At 37.6% G+C, this 19,445-nt stretch overlaps 2 protein-coding genes across 2 annotated transcripts in view; both read left to right on the top strand.

Moving 5' to 3' along the window:
• The window catches only part of IRAG1 (inositol 1,4,5-triphosphate receptor associated 1), a 60,575-nt gene extending 55,801 nt beyond the window's left edge, over positions 1–4,774 (top strand). Inside the window, exons 23-24 of the mRNA XM_031505074.2 lie at positions 365–496; positions 1,451–4,774. Of these exons, the coding sequence (XP_031360934.2) occupies positions 365–496; positions 1,451–1,691 (373 nt within the window). The 3' untranslated portion in view covers positions 1,692–4,774. The remainder of the gene's footprint in view (positions 1–364; positions 497–1,450) is intronic.
• Positions 4,775–7,409: 2,635 nt separating this feature from the next.
• Positions 7,410–16,255, top strand: LYVE1 (lymphatic vessel endothelial hyaluronan receptor 1). The gene is made up of 6 exons (XM_021529511.2): positions 7,410–7,942; positions 11,416–11,575; positions 11,682–11,821; positions 14,041–14,343; positions 15,104–15,182; positions 15,866–16,255. The coding sequence occupies exons 1-6, from the start codon at positions 7,861–7,863 to the stop codon at positions 16,050–16,052; spliced, it is 951 nt and encodes a 316-aa protein (XP_021385186.2). The 5' UTR covers positions 7,410–7,860; the 3' UTR covers positions 16,053–16,255.
• Positions 16,256–19,445: the final 3,190 nt, after the last annotated feature.

Here is a 19,445-nt window from a genome sequence, read left to right as displayed (position 1 = left end):
TGAATTGCATTTATTCTCCAGGAAAAAAAAGTAGTGTCTAGAACATATTCAAAGTGATGCAAAGCTATAGAGAAATGTTTACTGCCTCCTTTACAATAGACAGAAATTGTTCTCTGTGAAGAAAAACCTTTTTTTTTGTTCAAAATTATACATTTGGTATCAGCTCTAATATAATCCTCAAGAAAGGTGGCTGTCTGTGTGCCTTACTCATAGTCTTCAGCTAATTTTTACTCTTGTTCAACTGCTGCAACACTTCTCCTTGTGTTTTATTACATATAACAAAACATAAAGCTAATTTTTCATTACATGAGATCATGCTTATACAATGTCCTAAACTAATAAATAAATGTCTTGTCTGATATAGATATCAGGAAGCCTTAAAGAAGACCAAAGAACTTCAGGAACTGAAGGAAGAAGATGAAGAGACACCCAAAGAAAGTCATGATGAACATGAAGAAAGTGAAAATGAAGATGAGATAAAAAATCTGAAAAGCAGGTGAGACAGTGGTGAAATATGTCCGTACAAGAGGGGCCACATTTTTCTACTTGTGGTACCCAAGAAAGTATTTTATGCTATCATTTTGACATGTTTTCTTCCTGGGGAAGCATATTGAAATAACAGTATTTTCACAGAAAGTAATATTCCAAGACGATGTAGTTGCAAGCATAAAATTTCTGATATTTTGGTTAAAGCTGTATGTTGACATCAAGATGCTTCATCTTGATGGAGCTTGGTTCTGATTTGAGGTAAAAGAATGCTCCATAAAATTTCCTCAGATGCCAAAATGTAACTCTCTGTGAATATGTACTGCCTTATAAAGGTTGTAATTCAGGAGCCTGAATTGGTGCCGTGTTGCATTCCTGCCACTGGAGTGACAATCTATCCATCTACACCTAGTGTTCTCTGTCTGTACATTACAGAGGATGCTGGCCAAAGCAAGTAATATGTCCAATCCCAGGTGAAGGCAGGGATCCTTACCTAATCCAAAAGAATTAATTTCCATTCCATAACCATTATAGCTATAAACATCTGTTGATTTCAGATTTCGGCCGCCTTCAGAAAGCAACCATCTCATTAGTCGTGACAGCCTTGGAAAGAAATGTTTACCACATATTACAATGTCTAATTTAATTAATCAAGGTATGAACAGTGCAGAATTTTGCATGATATCAAGCTCTGAGTTTTGCCAGCTGACAGGTGGGAGAAATAGGAGTCAAGTTTATAGTCTCCAGCTGTCTCACAAATATTACTCATATGGAATAGTTGGAGTTGGAATATCTGAGTGTACAGCTCTCCATAAAAGAATTTAACGGTTTGATTCTTCTTTGACAAGATGTTTGTATAGGCAAAAATGTTGGTGCATCACCTATGACACCTTCCAATTTGAAAAACTTAAGATAAAAAATTTGCATTTGATTAATATATAATAGTTTTCTTTTAATTTTACAGCAGACTTGAAGTCGTCATTAATTATTTATATATCCTGTACCCCAAACTGTGCAAACACTGGAATGTGGTGTGGCTTGTGGTGGCTGCAATAGTCATTTTTGCCGTGGTGTTGGGAATCTACCATTCCTACAACTCCTGTGATGAAAAGTCAGAGGCACCTGAAGGGAAGGCCAGCTGCTCTGCAGCCCAGCAGTATTCCTGGTGGAACTCAGGATTCCGACAGCAGCAACGCACGGAATAACAGAGGAACATCCACGTCCTTATGGCCCCAGGGCAAGTTTGTGTATTAGAGCACCGTTGTTAAAGGTAGTGTTTAGTCATCCTTGTGGCTGTTCCACTGATCCCTTAGGCAAGCGAGTTGCTCTACACCACCAGGTTTGGGATACATGGTGAGCATTCCTTGCTAAGATGCCAATCTGATAAATAATCCTGTCCATCCTCTTATTGTAAAGGACTCGTACAAATAAAGTAGTATTGAATCGTGGTAGGGTTGTGGCAGTAATCAGCAACCTACAAGACATTTAAAAGAATGAGTTGCACAGGACATTGACATTTTGAAGACCATCATAAAACCCACATTTGCAGTTAATGCTTTGCTTTGTGTTTCCTGAATTTATTGTTGATTTTTGAAGTACTAATTGCATTTAAGTTCTTTGGGTTTTAAGAGGCTAATTAATTTCCTTATTCATAACTATTGGGTAGAAATAGAAACACTTCCATGGAAGAATATAATTATATTCTAAGACCAAATGCCTAGCTGCTAAAGTAATTTTATACAAGGAATGATCTATATGATTATTTAAATGGAATGCTAAGTACGTGCATAAATGTGTTTTATGATGTGCTTTAAGAATGGGACCACCACCTTTTTTTAATTGGGATACTCAACAGAACCTGAAATGGGGTCTAGGTGGCACAGCTGATATCCTCCAATAGGTCTGGAAACTTCTGATATATAAAGGTTTCCAAAATGGTATGTGTGCCAGTCAGAGTCAGTACTGGTTACAGCCAAAAGTGGTAGCTGCCTGGAAAGGTCCGTGTGCCACCCAAGCCCAAAACACAGCAGTCATGGACATGGGAAGCAATCTTCAATTCTTGATTGAAAAAGAAAGCAAAAGCTCTTCAAACTTCTGTATGGAGGTGACCATACCAAGAGGACCCTGCCCTCCTGCTAACACTGGAATAGGCATTCTTTGAGATCTGCAGCAGGAACAGAGTTCTGAGAGCAGCCAGAACCCAGCCAGTGCCTACATGAATTAGGCCATGGTAGCAGTGAGGCCTTAGGAGAGCTCACTGATGTTTTCAGTAGCTCATTTTCAGAATCTGATGCCAGGATCAAAACTGATCTAATACACTTCCAAAGCTGGACTGACTACCACATCAAGCTAGAATAATCTTTTGCCCAGATTTTTTGCCAGTTCTGCCTATTTGGGAGTTGTTAGTTCTTACACAAGAATGTGAAAGCCTGACATTTTTGGACAAGCAATTTGAAAATGGTGAAGCCATTACATGTACAAAACCCAGCACCTAGGGCTGAGACCAAAATGTTTGTCACTGGAGGTGTACCATCTGTACCTGCTGAGCATCCCTTCTGAGTGAAGGTGAACCATTCTGTCTTTCCATAGCTACAGCCACAACAGCAAATCCAGGGTGACCCTCGATTGCACTCCTGTCCTGCATCCTCCTGGCATTTTCTGGTTGAGAAATGGGTCTGTTTTCCAACAGAAGGATAAGAGTGTTATGAAGTACTGTAATTTCAGTTCTGATACAGTCAATATTGTCCTGTCTTCTTTTGGTGGAAACACTGAATCTTAAGCTGTCAAAAAAAACAGGTTTCTAACTCAGTCAGAAATTTAGTTCACATACCTGGCACTAATAACAAATATCCTGCTGGTGAATTTGTGTTGGCCATGTGTTTCTTAGGGAGACATTAATATGGGGAAAGAAAAAAAAATTAAATAAAAAAAGAAAAACACTACCAAATTTTTTTGGAGGCTGGTTAAGGGAGTCTATAAGCAATTAGAAAGGTTTATTTTTATACTTTAAAGTATATATATTGAGGAATAGTGTGCTTAAGGAAGTTCAGAAAGGATAATGGGGAAGTGTGATTTGGTCTAAAATTGCAATTGTAAAGAATAAGGAGAAGGTTTCTTGCAAATGACTTGGATTCTGGTTCAGTTAGAATTTCTGACTGTGAAGAACTACTGACACCTTTCAGGTAGTTTCAGTATTTGAAGAAACTCGCCAGTTGTTTCTTTAATACTTCTTTTCTAAAATCAGCTTCTTTAACTTAATATTCTTTACAAATAACGTTGGTAACTTAAGGCAATAAAATTGAAAGTAAATACTGCTAAATATTCAGATTTTTCTATGCCAAAAATTATGGCATATATTTATGTGACTGTGGAAATGTTGGGCTGCACTGAAGAAAATTAACAGTGCCTGTAATTGAATTAATTTGTTTTTATTTGCATCTGCACTGTTGTAATCCAACAACTTATTTTAGGTACAGATAAAAAGTTATTGATATCAACAAGACTCTCTAATTGCTTAGTGTTAAGCATGTGAAAAGCTCTTTTTGGTCAGTGGGTGAATGAGGTCTCCATCCTGTCTTAAAATTCAGCACACTGGCTTCTTGTGGAATTAGTGCAAAGGGACAATTCCCATAAGTAGTTCCCATAAGTAGTACTGTTTTGAGCTGAGCTACTTGCATGTCTGAAGTAAGTATAATTTAGCCACAAATGAACTGAAAGAGGAAAATATTTTAGTGGGGGTGTAAAAATGAAGATAAAGTTTACTTTAAAAAAAAATTGTTCTTTTTGTAACGACTTTGAGCAAACTGTCCACTAAAAATAACAAATCACAATGACTAACAGCACACTAAATAGTTATGCTTATATTTTTCAGTTATTCAATTAAAACACCTTTTGTTTAATAGGAAACTAGATTAAGCTCAAAAACTATTCTAAATACAGTTTTATCTGTTGGATATTAGTTTGCTTTATCTGGAAAAAAAAAAGCCAAACAACCTCTTCTGTGTTCAAAGATCACATCAGATAACAAGAAACAAACCTATTATTTATGCTATTAACACTGAAATAGTTTCATTAAGGTGCAATATTTATTTTTCTGCTTTAACAAGACACATTTATGGTTTCTCCTGCACAGCACAAATGTTTCTAGCAAAAGGAATTTCAAAAGGGCACTATTTTTGTGTATCATATTTAAATTTGTAATATTGTAAGATTTTGCACAAGTGTGCTGGTATTGTACTGTATAGTATCACATACTTGAGTTTTGAAATAAAATTATGGTTTCAAAGTCCTCAGTGTTTTTATCTTAAAGATTTGGGCTGCTCTGTCTGCATATTGATGGCCATGTCCTCATGAAACAAGTCCTGCCTTGTGACACTGTTACACACTCTGAGCATCTTGCTCTTAGTCTTCCAGTTCTTCAGGAAAATGGTACAGAAGAGGAGAGCAAACTCCTGTGTCAATGGAGAAATGTTTGGAAGTAGGATCATCCCTGCCATGCCCTAGAAACCAGCTGAGAGAGGAAGCTGAAATATCATGGTAAGAGTTTTAACTCCTGCTTCAGAGGGAGGCCACGTGTCACGGAGGAGGCTGAACATGGGAGCCACAAGAGAAATCTGTAACCCAAGGATTTTGGGTGAAAGGTCAGTTTGCTTCATGGATTTGGGCGGTCTGGGAAGCCTGAGTCTAGTGGGGAGCAGACTTGCCTGACCAGTAGGTATGAGTCAGTCCTCAAGTTCTGAATCTCTGATGGTCTCTGCCAGGAGACAAACTCTGGGACATCAACAACCTGGAAAGGAATTACTGGTTCCATGGAAAGACCCTGATATTTGTATTTTCTACACGAACATTTTTTTGTTTCCTCTACTGTTGTTCAGGTTTCAAGGTTCCTTTGAAATTATTGTAGAGAACAATTACATGTGTTCTGCTGTATCAAAGTTTTCTGTTTAGCAATCCTTATCAGCATTTTAAAACAGGCTGACATAAAAGGCAGGGATTTTTTCATATAGGTTGCAATAAGTATTTAGGTCAAAGACTAATTAATCATTCAGCATAGATCTGCTTTTTTTAGCCACACGGATTATGAAGAAGGCACACCGAAAGGTTAAAGACCTTTTGTACTGTTACTGTCCAGATAAGTGGCCTTCCACACAGTTTTGGAACAGCTGAACTACAAAAAGGAAGAAATAGACAAAAAACAAAGTTATTTCAGTCTTGCTTCATCATTCTAAAATTATTTTCTATCTCTTCTAATCTGTAAGACCTTGTGATGAAGGAGCTCATAGTTTTGCTTGGTGTTGCAAAGGTGTTTATCTCATTTTTACAGCTAAAAATCCTACTAAATATCAAGAGTTTGACTAAAGGAACTTTGCCACAGCACAAAATGTTAAGATCTGGCAGGACAAGTAGCATGCAATTTTAAAATGTCAGAAACCCAGCTATTTATTAGTTTTCATGGTAGGAAATTCTTAGCAGTTCAAGGTAAGCATTTTCAATGGAAAGATTTTAATGTTCTCAGTTTTTTACAGCCACAGTCTATAGTCCATGAGAACTACAGAATAACTGAGAATTAGTTCCTGCTTCTACCTTGTAAATGCCACTGAATCATCTTACAGCCTTATTCAAGTGGGGCTAAGTCTGATTACAGTATCTGACTTTGCCATGGCTTTGTAGAGGGAGGTAAGTATAGCACAATAAGGGAGGGAACAGAAATTGGAGCTAGAACTTTGTGTAAAGATGTCATTGAGTTTTACCAAATTCACTTCCAAAGCACAGCCCGAAATCAATCCAATTTTCATTTCATTGTTGCTAATGGAGACATGATCTCACTGACCCCCAAGCATTCTCTTCAGGTTCAGTCTGTGTTACAGAGCCACCATCTAATAACCCTGTTACATGCTGCTGCAGGAGCTGTGCCTGTGCCCCATTAAAAGTTAATGCTATCTCATATATTGGCTGGGGACTTTCTAAATGCAAACCACAATTTAAAGAGGTAGCTTTACACTGTTACACTTGTGTTTCTAGGACTCTGAAAACAGCCTGGAGACAGTGGATATCCAAAAGTTTGCTGAATCACTAGTTGAACATGATGTGAGAAAATCATACGGTTGCAATAATAAAGAGACTGACACCATTCTGAACTGTAAAGCAGGTAAATTAATTCATTAATTAATCTTGGCATTGGCAAGGCATCACATGGAGCAAAAGAGTGAGGCAGCAGGGGTTTCTTAGCTGAAAGAAAACTGGGAGAAGAGGCATAAGTCTTTAAAAACATAAAATAGTTGCAAAACATAAGGGAGTAAACTATCTTCCATGTCCATTGCCAGCAGGAAAAGCAGTGATAGGTTTATACCAGGGAATAGCTAAGTCAAGTTAGTGTAGTGAACACCTTTGAACTGTAAAGAACAGTGAGGCACTGAACAAGAGGAAGTATCAGAGGAAATGTTAGGAATCTGTCACTGGAAATCTTTGAGAACAGGTTAGACAAACATCTGTCAGGAATAACGTAGATACAGCAGATATGACTGACACTAAAGGGATTAGCCCATCCCTTAACTCCATTCCTGCTCTGTATTTATTGGAACCTCTGGAAAAAATATTCTAAGACTACCTGAAGGTTTTCTAAATCATAGCTGTGAGGATCATCTGTGTTTTGAACCAATCCAAGTGAGTCACTGTTGGAATGTTAGAAAAGACAGCAGTGATGGCACTGGCTGCCACCTCTGTACCTGTGGTCTCAAAAGGAATCCCATTTACAGTAGCATATCTGCAAATCTCTTAAAAATAAGTTTCATATTACCTCTGTGTTGTGAGTACTACTTTTGCATTGGAACTCTAAGGAAAAAAAAAAAGTAAAACTACTCCATCAAGACAAATAGGACAGTGGGGAATGGATGCCCTTCCAGTTCCAATAAAAAAGAAAAATCTTGTGTGGCTTATTATGATACAATAGAAGATTTGTTTTATTTACCAGATGAATAGACAACATGAATAATGATCTGTTCATCAGTAAAACAGGAAAAAATAGCAGAAGAAAAACTTCTTTTGAAGTGTTTACTGACTTAGCAGTCTGACAGCCTTATCTCACTTCCTCAGCCATGCTTTGCGAATCAGCAGCAGTGACAGTTTCCAGCCATTCCCACATGAAAGCCAGTGGAAAGGGTGATGAGGGATTTCCGCTCCGTGACCTCGCCCTGCAGTGGGACAGTCACCACACTGCCTCTGGCATTCTTTCTATGAAGCACTGCAGTGACAGCTGAAGTTGCTTTCCAGAAGTCATCTCATCACCTGACAGCATCCAATACCTTAACATTCCTTAGCACAGGCAACAAAATACCTTGAATTTCCTACTTTTCTGAGTTTTCCAAGCTGGTGGCAATGGCAAATTATCTTGGAGTTACCTCAGCAGTGTCTTTCATCTGGGTTATGACGTTCCTGGCTCAAAATTACTTTGTAACAGGTATGTAAAGTTCCACTTTCTAAAGTCTTGAAAAAGTAGCTGGATTTACAAACAAAAATGTGGGGAAGGAGCGTGTGTAAAAAATGTGTTTCTGGCAGAGGAAGCCAGAGGGCTTTGAGAATACAGTGCAACAAAAACTGGCATGTAGGGAAACTTTCATTGTTGGTCTAATTTAATTGCTGAAAATGCTGAAGCCTGAATCTAAATGCCACAGAACTGCTTATTTTAAAGATCTGGTATTGCATTTAGGATTAAGTTCAGATCTATTGAAATGTAACTTTATTTTGTATCATTTTAAATACCAGAGCAAAATATGACACCAGTTCTCTTTCAAATTCCATTATTAACTTGACAGAATCCATCCTTACTGCAGTAGCTGCTGGGATATCTGCAGAAGCACAATGCACACCAGAACCTTCCAGATGGTTCTCTGTTTTCCAAGGACTTAATGCTTGTTCTATTTCTGTTAAAGAACATATACAGTTATTGCAGACAATTGATTTTCTCACCTACTGAAAGACTTCTGGACTGAATGAATTAGATGTTCAAGTCCTATTGAAATTCCACAGGACTGGAGTACCTAACAACAGCAGTGTCCTCCAGCAAAACCAACACTGTACAATTTCCACTGGGGAAAAGGAGAGCTTGAGGAAGTCCCAAGGACCTTCCTTGGGACACCTTCTCATGCACCCTCGTGGCTCCAAGAGCTCCAGTTAAGCTCAGTGCTGATCCCCAGCTGTGTTTTGGAGCTGTTTTATGGTAGTGATTTACTGTCTGGGCTTTTTCCCTCCTGTAGTGATTTGCTGTCTGGGCTTCACATATGGACTCTGGATTTAGGCTGCAGGTAGCCTTATCTCCAGGATAGACTTCAGGCATGCATAGAACCATCTCCTGCTTTTCCCAAATGGACTTTATGGATGTCTGACTCATTGTCTTGCTCTCTGGGTGGCAGTGAAACCCACCACCATCCCCACTGTGGTGCTGTTAAGGTGCTGTGGGACTGTGCCTGTCACCCTTTGCTCCTGGCCCCCTTCCTTGTGGAGCAGCCTCATGCTTGCTGCTCCCTGACACCAGCAGCCAAAGGGAACTCTAATAAATTAGAGTGAAGGTTAGACACAAGGCAAAGAGAAAAACAACAGCTCCCCCTCAAAAAAAAAAAAAACAAAACCCAAAAAACAAAACAAACAAACAAAAAATAACCCAAAAAACCAACAAAAACAACAACCAAAAAAACAAAAAAAAACAAACAAAAAAAAAAAACCAAACAGAAAGGGAACTAATACATAATACATAACAAGGCCAACATCCACAGCTTACAAAAACTAAAAACTGAACAATTTTCTTCCTGTTCTATGGCAACTTTGTCATACTGTCATTCTTCTGTCTAGGTCTTCTCACTTATTTCTGTAAACCAGATTTTTTAACCCAAGACCAAAATACTGAGTAGAACGTGCCAGTACTAGGTTACCTAAATAGAGCAGAGCTTAAAGTATAACTATGTTCAGCTTGTGGACCACAAAGGATAATGTACTTCTAAAGGATTAGTCTGCTCCTGCACAAACTCAGCCATCTTTAGATCAGTGTTCAGAGATGATTTAATGAGCTATGAAGAGACTTGAAAAGGCTACTGTTCTCTTTTTGGATTCCTTCCTCACAGTATGAAATTCATAACTTTTACAAAATGTATCATTAAATCAATGTTTTGAGTTAAAAGGCCTAGCAAATTCTAAGATACAATTTTGGTCCATATCCTAGAGTCACTTATAATTTGCAACCTAAGTTTTTGGCACTGAATTTCTATATTATGCTGTGTATCTAACTTGCAATACACATGTGAAAATATTTGTCCTGTAATTGAATGATTAATGAGAGTAGCAGTTCACAAGTACCTAGGTAATTTTTTAAAAGTTGATTAAATTCCTTTGCTCAGATTTATTTGAAATTTTTTAAGTTGGTCATTGAGAAGCTTCCTTTCTCAACATCACATTTTTTAAAAGTTGTGTTGGCTCAAATCTGAAGATAGGAAAATAATAGATTAAATAAAGCAGACTTGAAGTCCTTGCTAACAGCATGCACAGCTTCACTGAGCACCAGGGCTTCTCTGCATCCCCCTGCGATGTGTTTGGGCTTGACTTACATTCAGGTCAGGGCTGGATGCAGCCATAATTTGTCTGAGGGGACTGCTCAAGGGTTCAGTGGCTTTTCCTCTCTGCTGAGATAGAGCCACCTGATTAAAATGCAGCTCTTCCAAATATTTAAACTAAATGTAAGGACACCAGAGATGCATCATTTTCCAAAAGCCATTTCCAGCCCCACCACATCCAGTGGAAGCAGGAGCTAAAAGCCTGTCTGGTTTCTTAGCACTCCACACAAGCTTAGTCACCTTTTACCCCTTCTCATTGCAAGAGTGGCTTGGCTGCCAGTTCTATCTTTTCATTCATAAAATTCAGTTTAACTTGTCTTGTTAAGAACTCATGGGGTGGATTTGGAGGCATCACTTCATCCTACCTTGAGAGTTTATGGACTGCCTGCATTCTGAAGCACGGATTTTGTGAAATACACATTAGTGCACACACCTAGTGAATACAGTCTGACAAACATATTGAGCAGGGATGTAACACCTGCGACTGGTGGTTATCTGACATGTCTGTAATCAAATGCTGAAATGTTTCATTTGACAGGGCAATTACTGTATGTAACTCCAAAATAATATTTTTTTTCCCCAGTAAATGTTCCCAGTAAAATATGGAGGCAAAATAGTAATACCCTTTCTCCTTATTTGTGCCAAATTCTGAATTTTGTCCTATGCCCTTAACACAGATGAGAAAGAAGAGCGGGTGTAATCTGAGCTATGCACTTGCTGGTGCAGGTGTCACAAAGACTGTGCCAGCTGTGGCTATTTAGAAAGCTGGATGAACTGCCTGGGAAAGTGTTACATTCTGCCTATCTTCTCTTTTCCTGCTGCCTCCCAAACGCAGTAAATGGAAAACTTGATAGTGGCTGAGGGAGGGAAGCATCGCGCAAAGCTAGGGGGAAAAAAAGAGTTTAGGAGGAATAAGGAACATCAGAAATTATAAAGTAGTTTTATTTCCTTATTGATATATTAATTCCATGAAAAGTTATGTATAATTCCTTTGCTTTTATATACCTTACCATCTTGATAAGAAGGGTGTCATAACAGAATCAATGCCTTGGTGCAACAGCTGGCTTGAATTCATTAAAAAAAAAAAAAGAGAAAAAAGGCTGCATATGCATTTAGTCTAAGGACAGTCAAGCCTCTTGAAATCTCAGACTATTGTGTTTAAAAAATACATTCTATTTTTAAAATGTCTTTTTTGCTAGAAATTAGTTTTCTGCTATCCTCAAGCTAGAAATTCAAAAAAATATTCAATTCAGTTGATCTAAAATTCTTCATGAGGAATGAATTTTAATATTCAAATACTAACCTTGACTATTTTATGGCTTAATTACAGGTTCCATTAATTCACCTTGCAGGATCAAGGGCATAGGAATTTATCTTGATCAGAAAGCCAATTTTTCAGAAGCAAGTAATGGATGTAATCAATTCAACCTGGAGTTGGCAAGTAAAATACAAGTTGAAGAGGCTTTGAAACATGGCTTTGAAACATGCAAGTATGTGCCATCAGTTATTGGCCCACTACCTTTAGTGAACACCTTCACACACAGCTGAGGCTGGTGATAAATCTCATACTAAAAGCACTGATCCTTTTTATTGCAGCTATGGATGGGTGAAAGATGGATTTGCTGTTATTCCACGGATAACATCCAACCAGAAATGTGGTCAGGGAAAAACTGGAATAGTACAATGGAATGTTGGCAAGGATAAAAAATTTCATCTCTACTGCTTCAATTCCTCAGGTATGTAAGCATGACAACTGCATTTTCTTTTTGTTTTGGATTATATTAGATTTTTTAAATCTGCATGAAAAAATCATAAAAGTGAGTAATTTCCTATAATTTGTTGACCCTCCCCCCGCAGTCTTAAACATTGTCCAGCTGTTCTTAGCTCAGAAGATTCCAAGAAATGCAAAAGGTGAATTCAGTTAATCCCAGTTAACAATGTGGTGCTGACATTAAAGCTCTTGAGGAAGAGTTGCTTTTCCCATTACTTAATGTTGATGCAATGCTTTTAATATGTTTTTATTATTTTGGTATGATTATTTTAAAAAGAGTGACTTAATCTTTAATCAGGGTGTCTGTGTGTGATGTGTCTGCTTTTGCAAAAAGGCTAAGAGTGAGTTACTTCACGAAAATTAGAATTTTTTTTTTTTTATAAAGGGAGGTCTATCCATTAAGTCAAATCAAATTACAAGCCAGAACTTCAAGAGACCATAAAGTTAGTTAGATTCCTAATCAGTAAAATCCAACAGTTCTTTTTAATTTGCATCACCCTAAGTGTTAAAAGACCTGCCCTTCTCCTCACTGGCTATTTACAGACTGAAGTTCAACAGTAGAATTTGGGCCTTGATATAAGTTAGATCTCAGCACAATAGGTCAATATTGTTTCTTAATGGCTTCTACTAAAAATAAGTAACTAGAGATGTTGTGTTTGTACTTGTGTCCCATCTCTATGGTTATTACATGACAAATATTTCAATAATTAGACCAAAAAAAGGATAATATAATTATTTAGAATCAGTTCCTAGACTTGGCCAATGAATTTTAGATAACAAGAGCAAGAGGATATGTAAAAAATCCTGAAAATTTTCAGGAGCACTGTGGGAACAAGGGCTGGAAAGCAGGAGAAAGATGGAGATGCAAAGATGTAAAGACTGAGACTCTGCCTGGTGACTGTGAACATTGGAGTCTCCAAAGAGACTGAGGATAAAGCTGCAGAGAGAAGGCCTATGCCACATTCACTGCACGAAATGTGTGTTATTCTGCATCAAAAGTGTTGGGTAGATTGGGTGATGCTAAAGAGGTAGCAAATAACTCCAAATTATTTGCTTTGTTTTGCTTTAATTAAAAAAAGCAACTATATACAGTTAGAGTGTGTGAAAAAAGTCAAGTTTGCTCAATGATTAGAAAACCATTAAATGTATATTTCACATTAGGATGATTCTGCACTCCTTTTTCTTAATTTCCAAACTGTTGCCTGTTCTAGGCATTTCTTTCCATTTCATTCCGAAGTATTTGTCAGAAGCTCATTTTGTCAGTTTTCTTGTGCCAAAAAAACTTGCCAAAAGCTCTTGAAAAACCATAGTGGGAAAAGTGTCAAGTCCCTGCCCTTTGGCATTTCATTCTGTAAAGGTGACTGCGTCATCAGACTTCCCATGGGGATTCACTTGGAAAACAGCACATACATCGTTTCCCTGGTATTTATGTTAACTTGGTTGTTACTTTAGTGAAATTGTTGTAGCTTTGCATAATATAGAATTTCACTAGCAAAGTAGAATTTTCACATTTTCACAGGAGCCTGAATCAGAACTCAGCTTTTCCAATTCCATATAAAACTTCACTTGCACCTACATTTTTATACAGACAACGTCCACTTCTATTAAATGACTAAATTTTTGGAAATTACTTATTTTTCTTCAAACATGAAGTTTTTTGCTTCCCATTCTCTCCTCCCCACTTACAATCAAATCTCTTTATTATCTCACACTGGTGCCTTTTTTGGGCTACATTATGTTACAGGAGATCAAATTAATTTTCCAAATATCAACAGTACATGCATATATTTTGAACATATATATAATATAATTGAAATACTTTTTAACATTGAATCTGCAGTTAAGCTGCTCCCTGCTCTGTGGGATGTTATACTGTTGGGTTTTATGTGCAGTATTACTCTAAGTAGTTTTCATGAGGGATATAGTCTGGTATGGAATCATAAAATGTGTACCACAGTTGCTCAAAGGAGTGTGTGTGAGTACTGATAAAAGCTGTATAATCTAAGTTGTAACCACATGTTTGAAATAGGATATATTTGCCTGGTTTGGGTAAAGCTTTTTTGAATAAAAAATTAAGAATTTCTAGAAAGGAAAGACTGAGGAACAACTTCAATAGATGTGTGTGCACTAAGTGCAAAGCTGGCATTCAACACAAATTTTACGTATTTCTTTTCCCTGCTGCAGATGTTCAGATTAATTCATGTCAACCAGACCCAACTACAACCACATTTCCTTTATCAACTGCATCAAGGGACTTAGCTGCATATTCAGCCTCTGATTTGACTGAGAACATCACAACAGTGCCCAGTGAGACTGTGACTGAGTCAGAACAATTCCTGAAAAAGAGATTCCGTGTCGTATGTGTGACTGAAACGCTCTTACCAACAGAGGGGCCCACCACACCAATGCCAGAGGAGCACTCACCCACTGACTCTCCCAAGCACACTCCCCACCTGGCCTTTAAGAATGATGCTGTTGTTTTTGGAGGTAAAAACAAGGCCTTATGTGGTAGTTATTTAATGAAAAGAGATAATTATGTAGAAGTCAGTAATCAAACTGTTCACTGCTATTTTTGTTTGCTGCTCCAGTGTCCATTTTGATAAAGCTGAACCTGAAGGCAGAATAGGAGTGTTTTGGTTTTGCAGAACAAGGCTTATAGGGCAGAGGATTTAAAAATAGCTTTTAAGAAGAACTAAGATCTGATTTTATACTTTATGATAAATTTTTATATGAAATGGTGCAAGTTCATTCTGGTTAATGTGATTTGGGGTAAAAAATTTTTGGAAAAAATCTTGGCAAACACTCTCAGTGTACTGGAAAACTCACCAGGGTCTTAAAACTAAAAGAAGCCAAGGAAGTTTGTAGAAAAATTGTTCTTGATATACAAGTGTGAGTAAGCAATCCTAATGCACAGCAGTGGAGAAACAGACCAAATATGAGGAAAGGCATGCTAACTGTAAGAACAGTTACTAACAAGAGTCTGTTCTTCAAGCAGGTTGTAAAAACCCTCCAATGAGGAGATTAGATAAATATCTGTCAGGGATTGCCCAAATACCAGTTTTAGGCTATCCTGAAAGAAATGAGCAGGAGTAACTCACCTTTTGATCTTCCTAATATTCTATTCTTCAGTTCATGTGTATGTACTGTTATAATAGGTTGGTTTTAGAAGAATCCAGACTTTTGCTCTTAAGCCTTCAGAACATCAGCTTTAAGTACATAAATAAAAACACTGTGCTTATATCTCTAGGTATCCCCACGACACTTCTTGTACTGGCAATCATCTTCTTCATTATTTCTGTTGTTCTAGCAGTCTGTTATATCAAAAAGTAAGTTGCTTTTTTTTTTTTCTCTCTCTCTCTCTCTCTCGGAGTGGATTAACTCCTAGAGTGCAATCACTGAATATTTAAAATATATACTAAAGAGGAGAGTAGTAATGATGATGACATGATAGTGTTGCACTGTTGTTGCTGTTGCCACTCCCTGCTTTAGAAAAGGAACACAAAAGATCTTGCCTACTTTTAATTGGTCAATCATGCCTAGTGTGAAACATTTCCAATTGTGTCAAAATAGCAACACTGAAATGTGCACCTGTTGTTATGCAGTTCTATCCTTTTTTTTCTTCTGTGTCACACTCAAGGTGAAAGTTTTTATTATTGCACTATGATTTTGCTCAGAAAAAAAAAATTGTTGAACTCATTTGTCAAACTTAGACTTCAATGCAGTACATTAATACATTAAATGCTACTAAAAAGTGTGCAGTTCTCACACCCCAGCCCAGACAGCTTTATCATTGTGTACCACAAATCCTGAATATACATTGTCTATTTTTAAAAAAAATACCAAAATATTTCTTTAGATAACACACTGCTGGAAAAAGCACAATGATCTAGCATGCCACTATCCTCTGAGAGACTTCTGCTTGAGTATGGTAATTTAATTCTAGTTGTTTAAGTGGTACTACCAAACTATGTCAGTATTTCTACTTTACTATCTTTTTTTCTTTTAAAAGGTACAAGAAAACCTTACCATTTTTAAACAAGAATCAGCAAAAAGAAACAGTTGTAACTACTGCTCTGAAAGAGACAAAATCAAATGACCAAACACCTGAGAAGGAAACGCAGAATAATGGAAATAAGGTAGAAGAGTGTAAAACTAAGCCTGAGGCCACAGTAAAATGTCTAGAAGCAGAAGTTTAAAGGGAAGAATGTACAGTTCTTGATGGAAGTATAAAATAAAGCACACAGAACTTAGTAGTGCTTTTAAACATAAGTGATTGTAAATACTCATATTTTCTTTAACATATGAAACCTTGGTTTTTCAATAATTACATCTTTGGCAACAAATATTCTTGCAGAAGAACATGGCATCTTATTTACTTGAAATAAATTCTACAAATCCATTTTACAGCTTATTTTTCATTTTTAATAAAGAAGCAATTAGAAATATGCTGTTAACAACATGCACTACATTAGCTATTTGCATGGACTTCAGATCAATATATATAAAAAGGTTTTTTTATCTGGCTGGAGGATGCCTGCTAGCCTAATGCCTAAAATAAAATGCTGACACTGTAGTTCTTTCTCATGTAGATTAGCTTATTTCCACTCAGTAGTTCCATGCTGCTTTAAAAATGTCTGTTTACAAACAGAAGAAACAGTTCTGTTTACAAGGGAGTAAAAACTCAAAGGATTAAGCCACTGTCATTCAAATGCCCAAAGAAGGGTACAAAGATGCTGATGTATATGTATATAGATATACACAGCAATGAATAACTTAGATACCTTTGTTGTATCATAATTTACTCTTTTATTTATTGAAACCATTATCATTCTTCCACATGAGATATTTGACAGAGGGGGACAAAAAAATCCTTGAACAAGAGTTATAATGGAGATCTTTTGTGTGTATTTAAGTGTAGCTTTTATAATAAAGGTCTCAGGTGATATGGGATGTCTATGGTGCTCCCTAAAAAATAAACTATGGTGAATCTGTTTGTCTGGACAATTTATTCTCACGAAAACTGTCTCATGGTAAAAATAATTCATATAATCATAATGTTACTGAAGTACTTAGTTGTTATAACAACACTAGCAGTTTATCAAATATTTTCCTGAATAAAGAATTTTGATAATTTCCCTTAATATATGAAGGAGGTTGTTATGCCAAAGAAAGATTTTTTTTTTCTTCATCAGCTTTAAATACATAGTTTTAGATTATAATAATAATAATTTTTAAAATAGCAATAGAACTGGTCACCTATATTGTGTTTTCAACAGTGTAGGATACTGGATTATGAACTTGGATATTTTTCATTCACATAAATTTTAAAATGCCCAGTGTTTATACATTCCACTGGCAATGATTTATAGTGTATTTCTAGCATTATACTTAAGAGATTCCCTGGGTTGTTTTTTGTTTTCTCTTCTTGCCTTTTTTTTTTTTTTTTTTTTTTTTTTGCTAGTTCAGAAATGTTTTATGGCTCCAAGTGATTCAGTACAGCTCTAAGAACTGCTCATTTCAGATGTCCATCAGCAGAATTTTAGCAGAAAAATGTGCAACAGAGGACAACACTAGACACAGCTTTCCCAGCCAGTTAAGTAATTCCTCTCCTTGCAAAACATCACAGTAATACCTTGTGTCCTGAATGGAAGTGCTCTGTGAGGGGCAGACAGCACAAGAAAGGCCACCAGGAAGTGCCACAGCCACCAGTCATGAAGGTGCCAGAGTAGCAAACAGATCTAAGGGCACAGGCAAGCATAGTGGATTCCAGGTAGTTTAGGAAATGTTTTAAATCTCCCTTCTGCCTCTCTTTTCCAAGTTTTAGAGATTAGAAATTAACCTGTTTCTCTATTCCCTACAGCCAAGAGATAATTATTGTTGCTTCTGTTTCAGAGCTAAATAAGGGTGCTTTCTTCCCCTGAAGTGTTTACTTACTAAAAAAAAAAAAAAAAAAAAAAAAAAAATCCTGTTTTAATAAGATATTGCCTTAACCTCTAAGTGTCTTATTTTATCATGTACCTTAAAAACTCAGCATTCATCCTGACATTCCCACTGCTGCCTGACCAATGCACATGTTTTGATCTGCCCCTCCATTTCACTACACAATTCATGCCAACACCACAAGGGCTAAAGGAGCTGTTACACTGCTGTGTATGGTATAAAGGCAGCTCTAAGTACTGATCAACAAGGACTCTATTTGATATTGTCTCTATGTAGTTAGCACAACTTGGTCACCTTGGAATTGGAAAGTACAAAACATTCCTGCTCATTGTTTAATGGAATTGCAAGGGATGCACTACTACAATGCAAACAGGAAACATTTAAGTATCTAGACAAAAAGCGTCAAACACCAAACCCTTAACTAGAGGTAGCAGAAACTTAAGAGAAATTCTTCATTATGTTTCTGATTTTTCTCAAGTGTTGTGCCTTTTTTTTTTTTAATGAGACCTTCTCAACAGCTCTGAAGCTTCTTGATGTACCAGAGCTGCTCAAGTACCTTGGACAAATAACTCATCCCACTGAACAGGGGAGCACAGTCTGTACTTGTCACTTGATGCTAACACCACTCACATTCCCACACTGAGGCTGCAGATGTTTGCTGACCTTAGGCAAAAGGGGTGCTTGGCCTGCAGGAAATCCAGCAAGGTTTCCAGTCCAGCCCAATCCCTGTCTGGCATAGAGGGATGCCTTTGGTGTGGGAAGTACGTGTGTCCATGTGTGAACAGAAGCAGGCAGGAAGGGGAAGTACTACTCCTTTTCTCCTCTTAAAATTAAGGGAAAAAAAAAAAAAGTAGAATTAAATATTGCAGCATCAGGATATGGATGACCCAGAGGATGTTCTAGGATGTCTGTTTCTCAATGGCTTGTTGTCGTTTATGGGTATTGGGTTTTTGTGTGAAAAGGTCAATGAGCATTGACCTTTGCCACTCACATCCATCACCCATATCCTCCCTGCAGACCGGTATTTGCACCAGCAGCTGTGGCCTGGGATGATCCCACTGAGCCAGGCACTCAGCATCATTTAAATCACTGTTTAAGAGAGCTCATAGTTACAAGTGAAGGCACTGTGAATCCTGGGCATTGCAGCACTGAGTGGGCATCTGCTGAGGGTTCAGCAAGGTGAAAAGTGATCCCATTTTTGTCAGCCCAGTTATTACAGAGTGTTTCTTAAACAAGCCAGCTCTATACAGCACTTCTGCTGTGTGTCAGAATGGATAATAGTGTGGCCAGCAGGAGCAGGGCAGGGATTGTCCCTCTTTACTGAGCACTGGTGAGGCCACACTTCGACTGCTGTGACCTGTTCTGAGCCCCTTAGGAAGGACATTGAGGGGCTGGAGTGAGCCCAGAGAAGGGCAGTGAGCTGGGGAAGGATCGGGAGCAAAATTATCATGATGAGGGAGTTGGGGGTGTTTAGCCTGGGGAAAAGGAGGCTCAGGGATGACCTTATCAAGCTCTAGAACTGCCTGAAAGGAAGCTGTGACCAGGAGGGGGTCGGTTTCTTCTAGGAAAGCAGCGACAGGATGAGAGGACACAGGCTGTGCCAGGGGGGGTTCAGGTTCGACGGCAGCAGGAATTTCTTCATAGAAAGG

The sequence above is a fragment of the Lonchura striata genome, chromosome 6 (assembly GCF_046129695.1).
Source record: "Lonchura striata isolate bLonStr1 chromosome 6, bLonStr1.mat, whole genome shotgun sequence".
Taxonomy (NCBI): Eukaryota; Metazoa; Chordata; class Aves; order Passeriformes; family Estrildidae; genus Lonchura; species Lonchura striata.
This window is presented reverse-complemented; position numbering and strand designations above follow the sequence as displayed.

Excerpts from the sequence above, each read along its gene's own strand:
- LYVE1 (XM_021529511.2), top strand. The coding sequence starts at position 7,861 with ATGGCAAATTATCTTGGAGTTACCTCAGCAGTGTCTTTCATCTGGGTT. Across the intron at positions 11,576-11,681 it reads CATGGCTTTGAAACATGCAA|CTATGGATGGGTGAAAGATG; the intron begins GTATGTGCCATC and ends TTTTTATTGCAG. Across the intron at positions 14,344-15,103 it reads TGATGCTGTTGTTTTTGGAG|GTATCCCCACGACACTTCTT; the intron begins GTAAAAACAAGG and ends TTATATCTCTAG.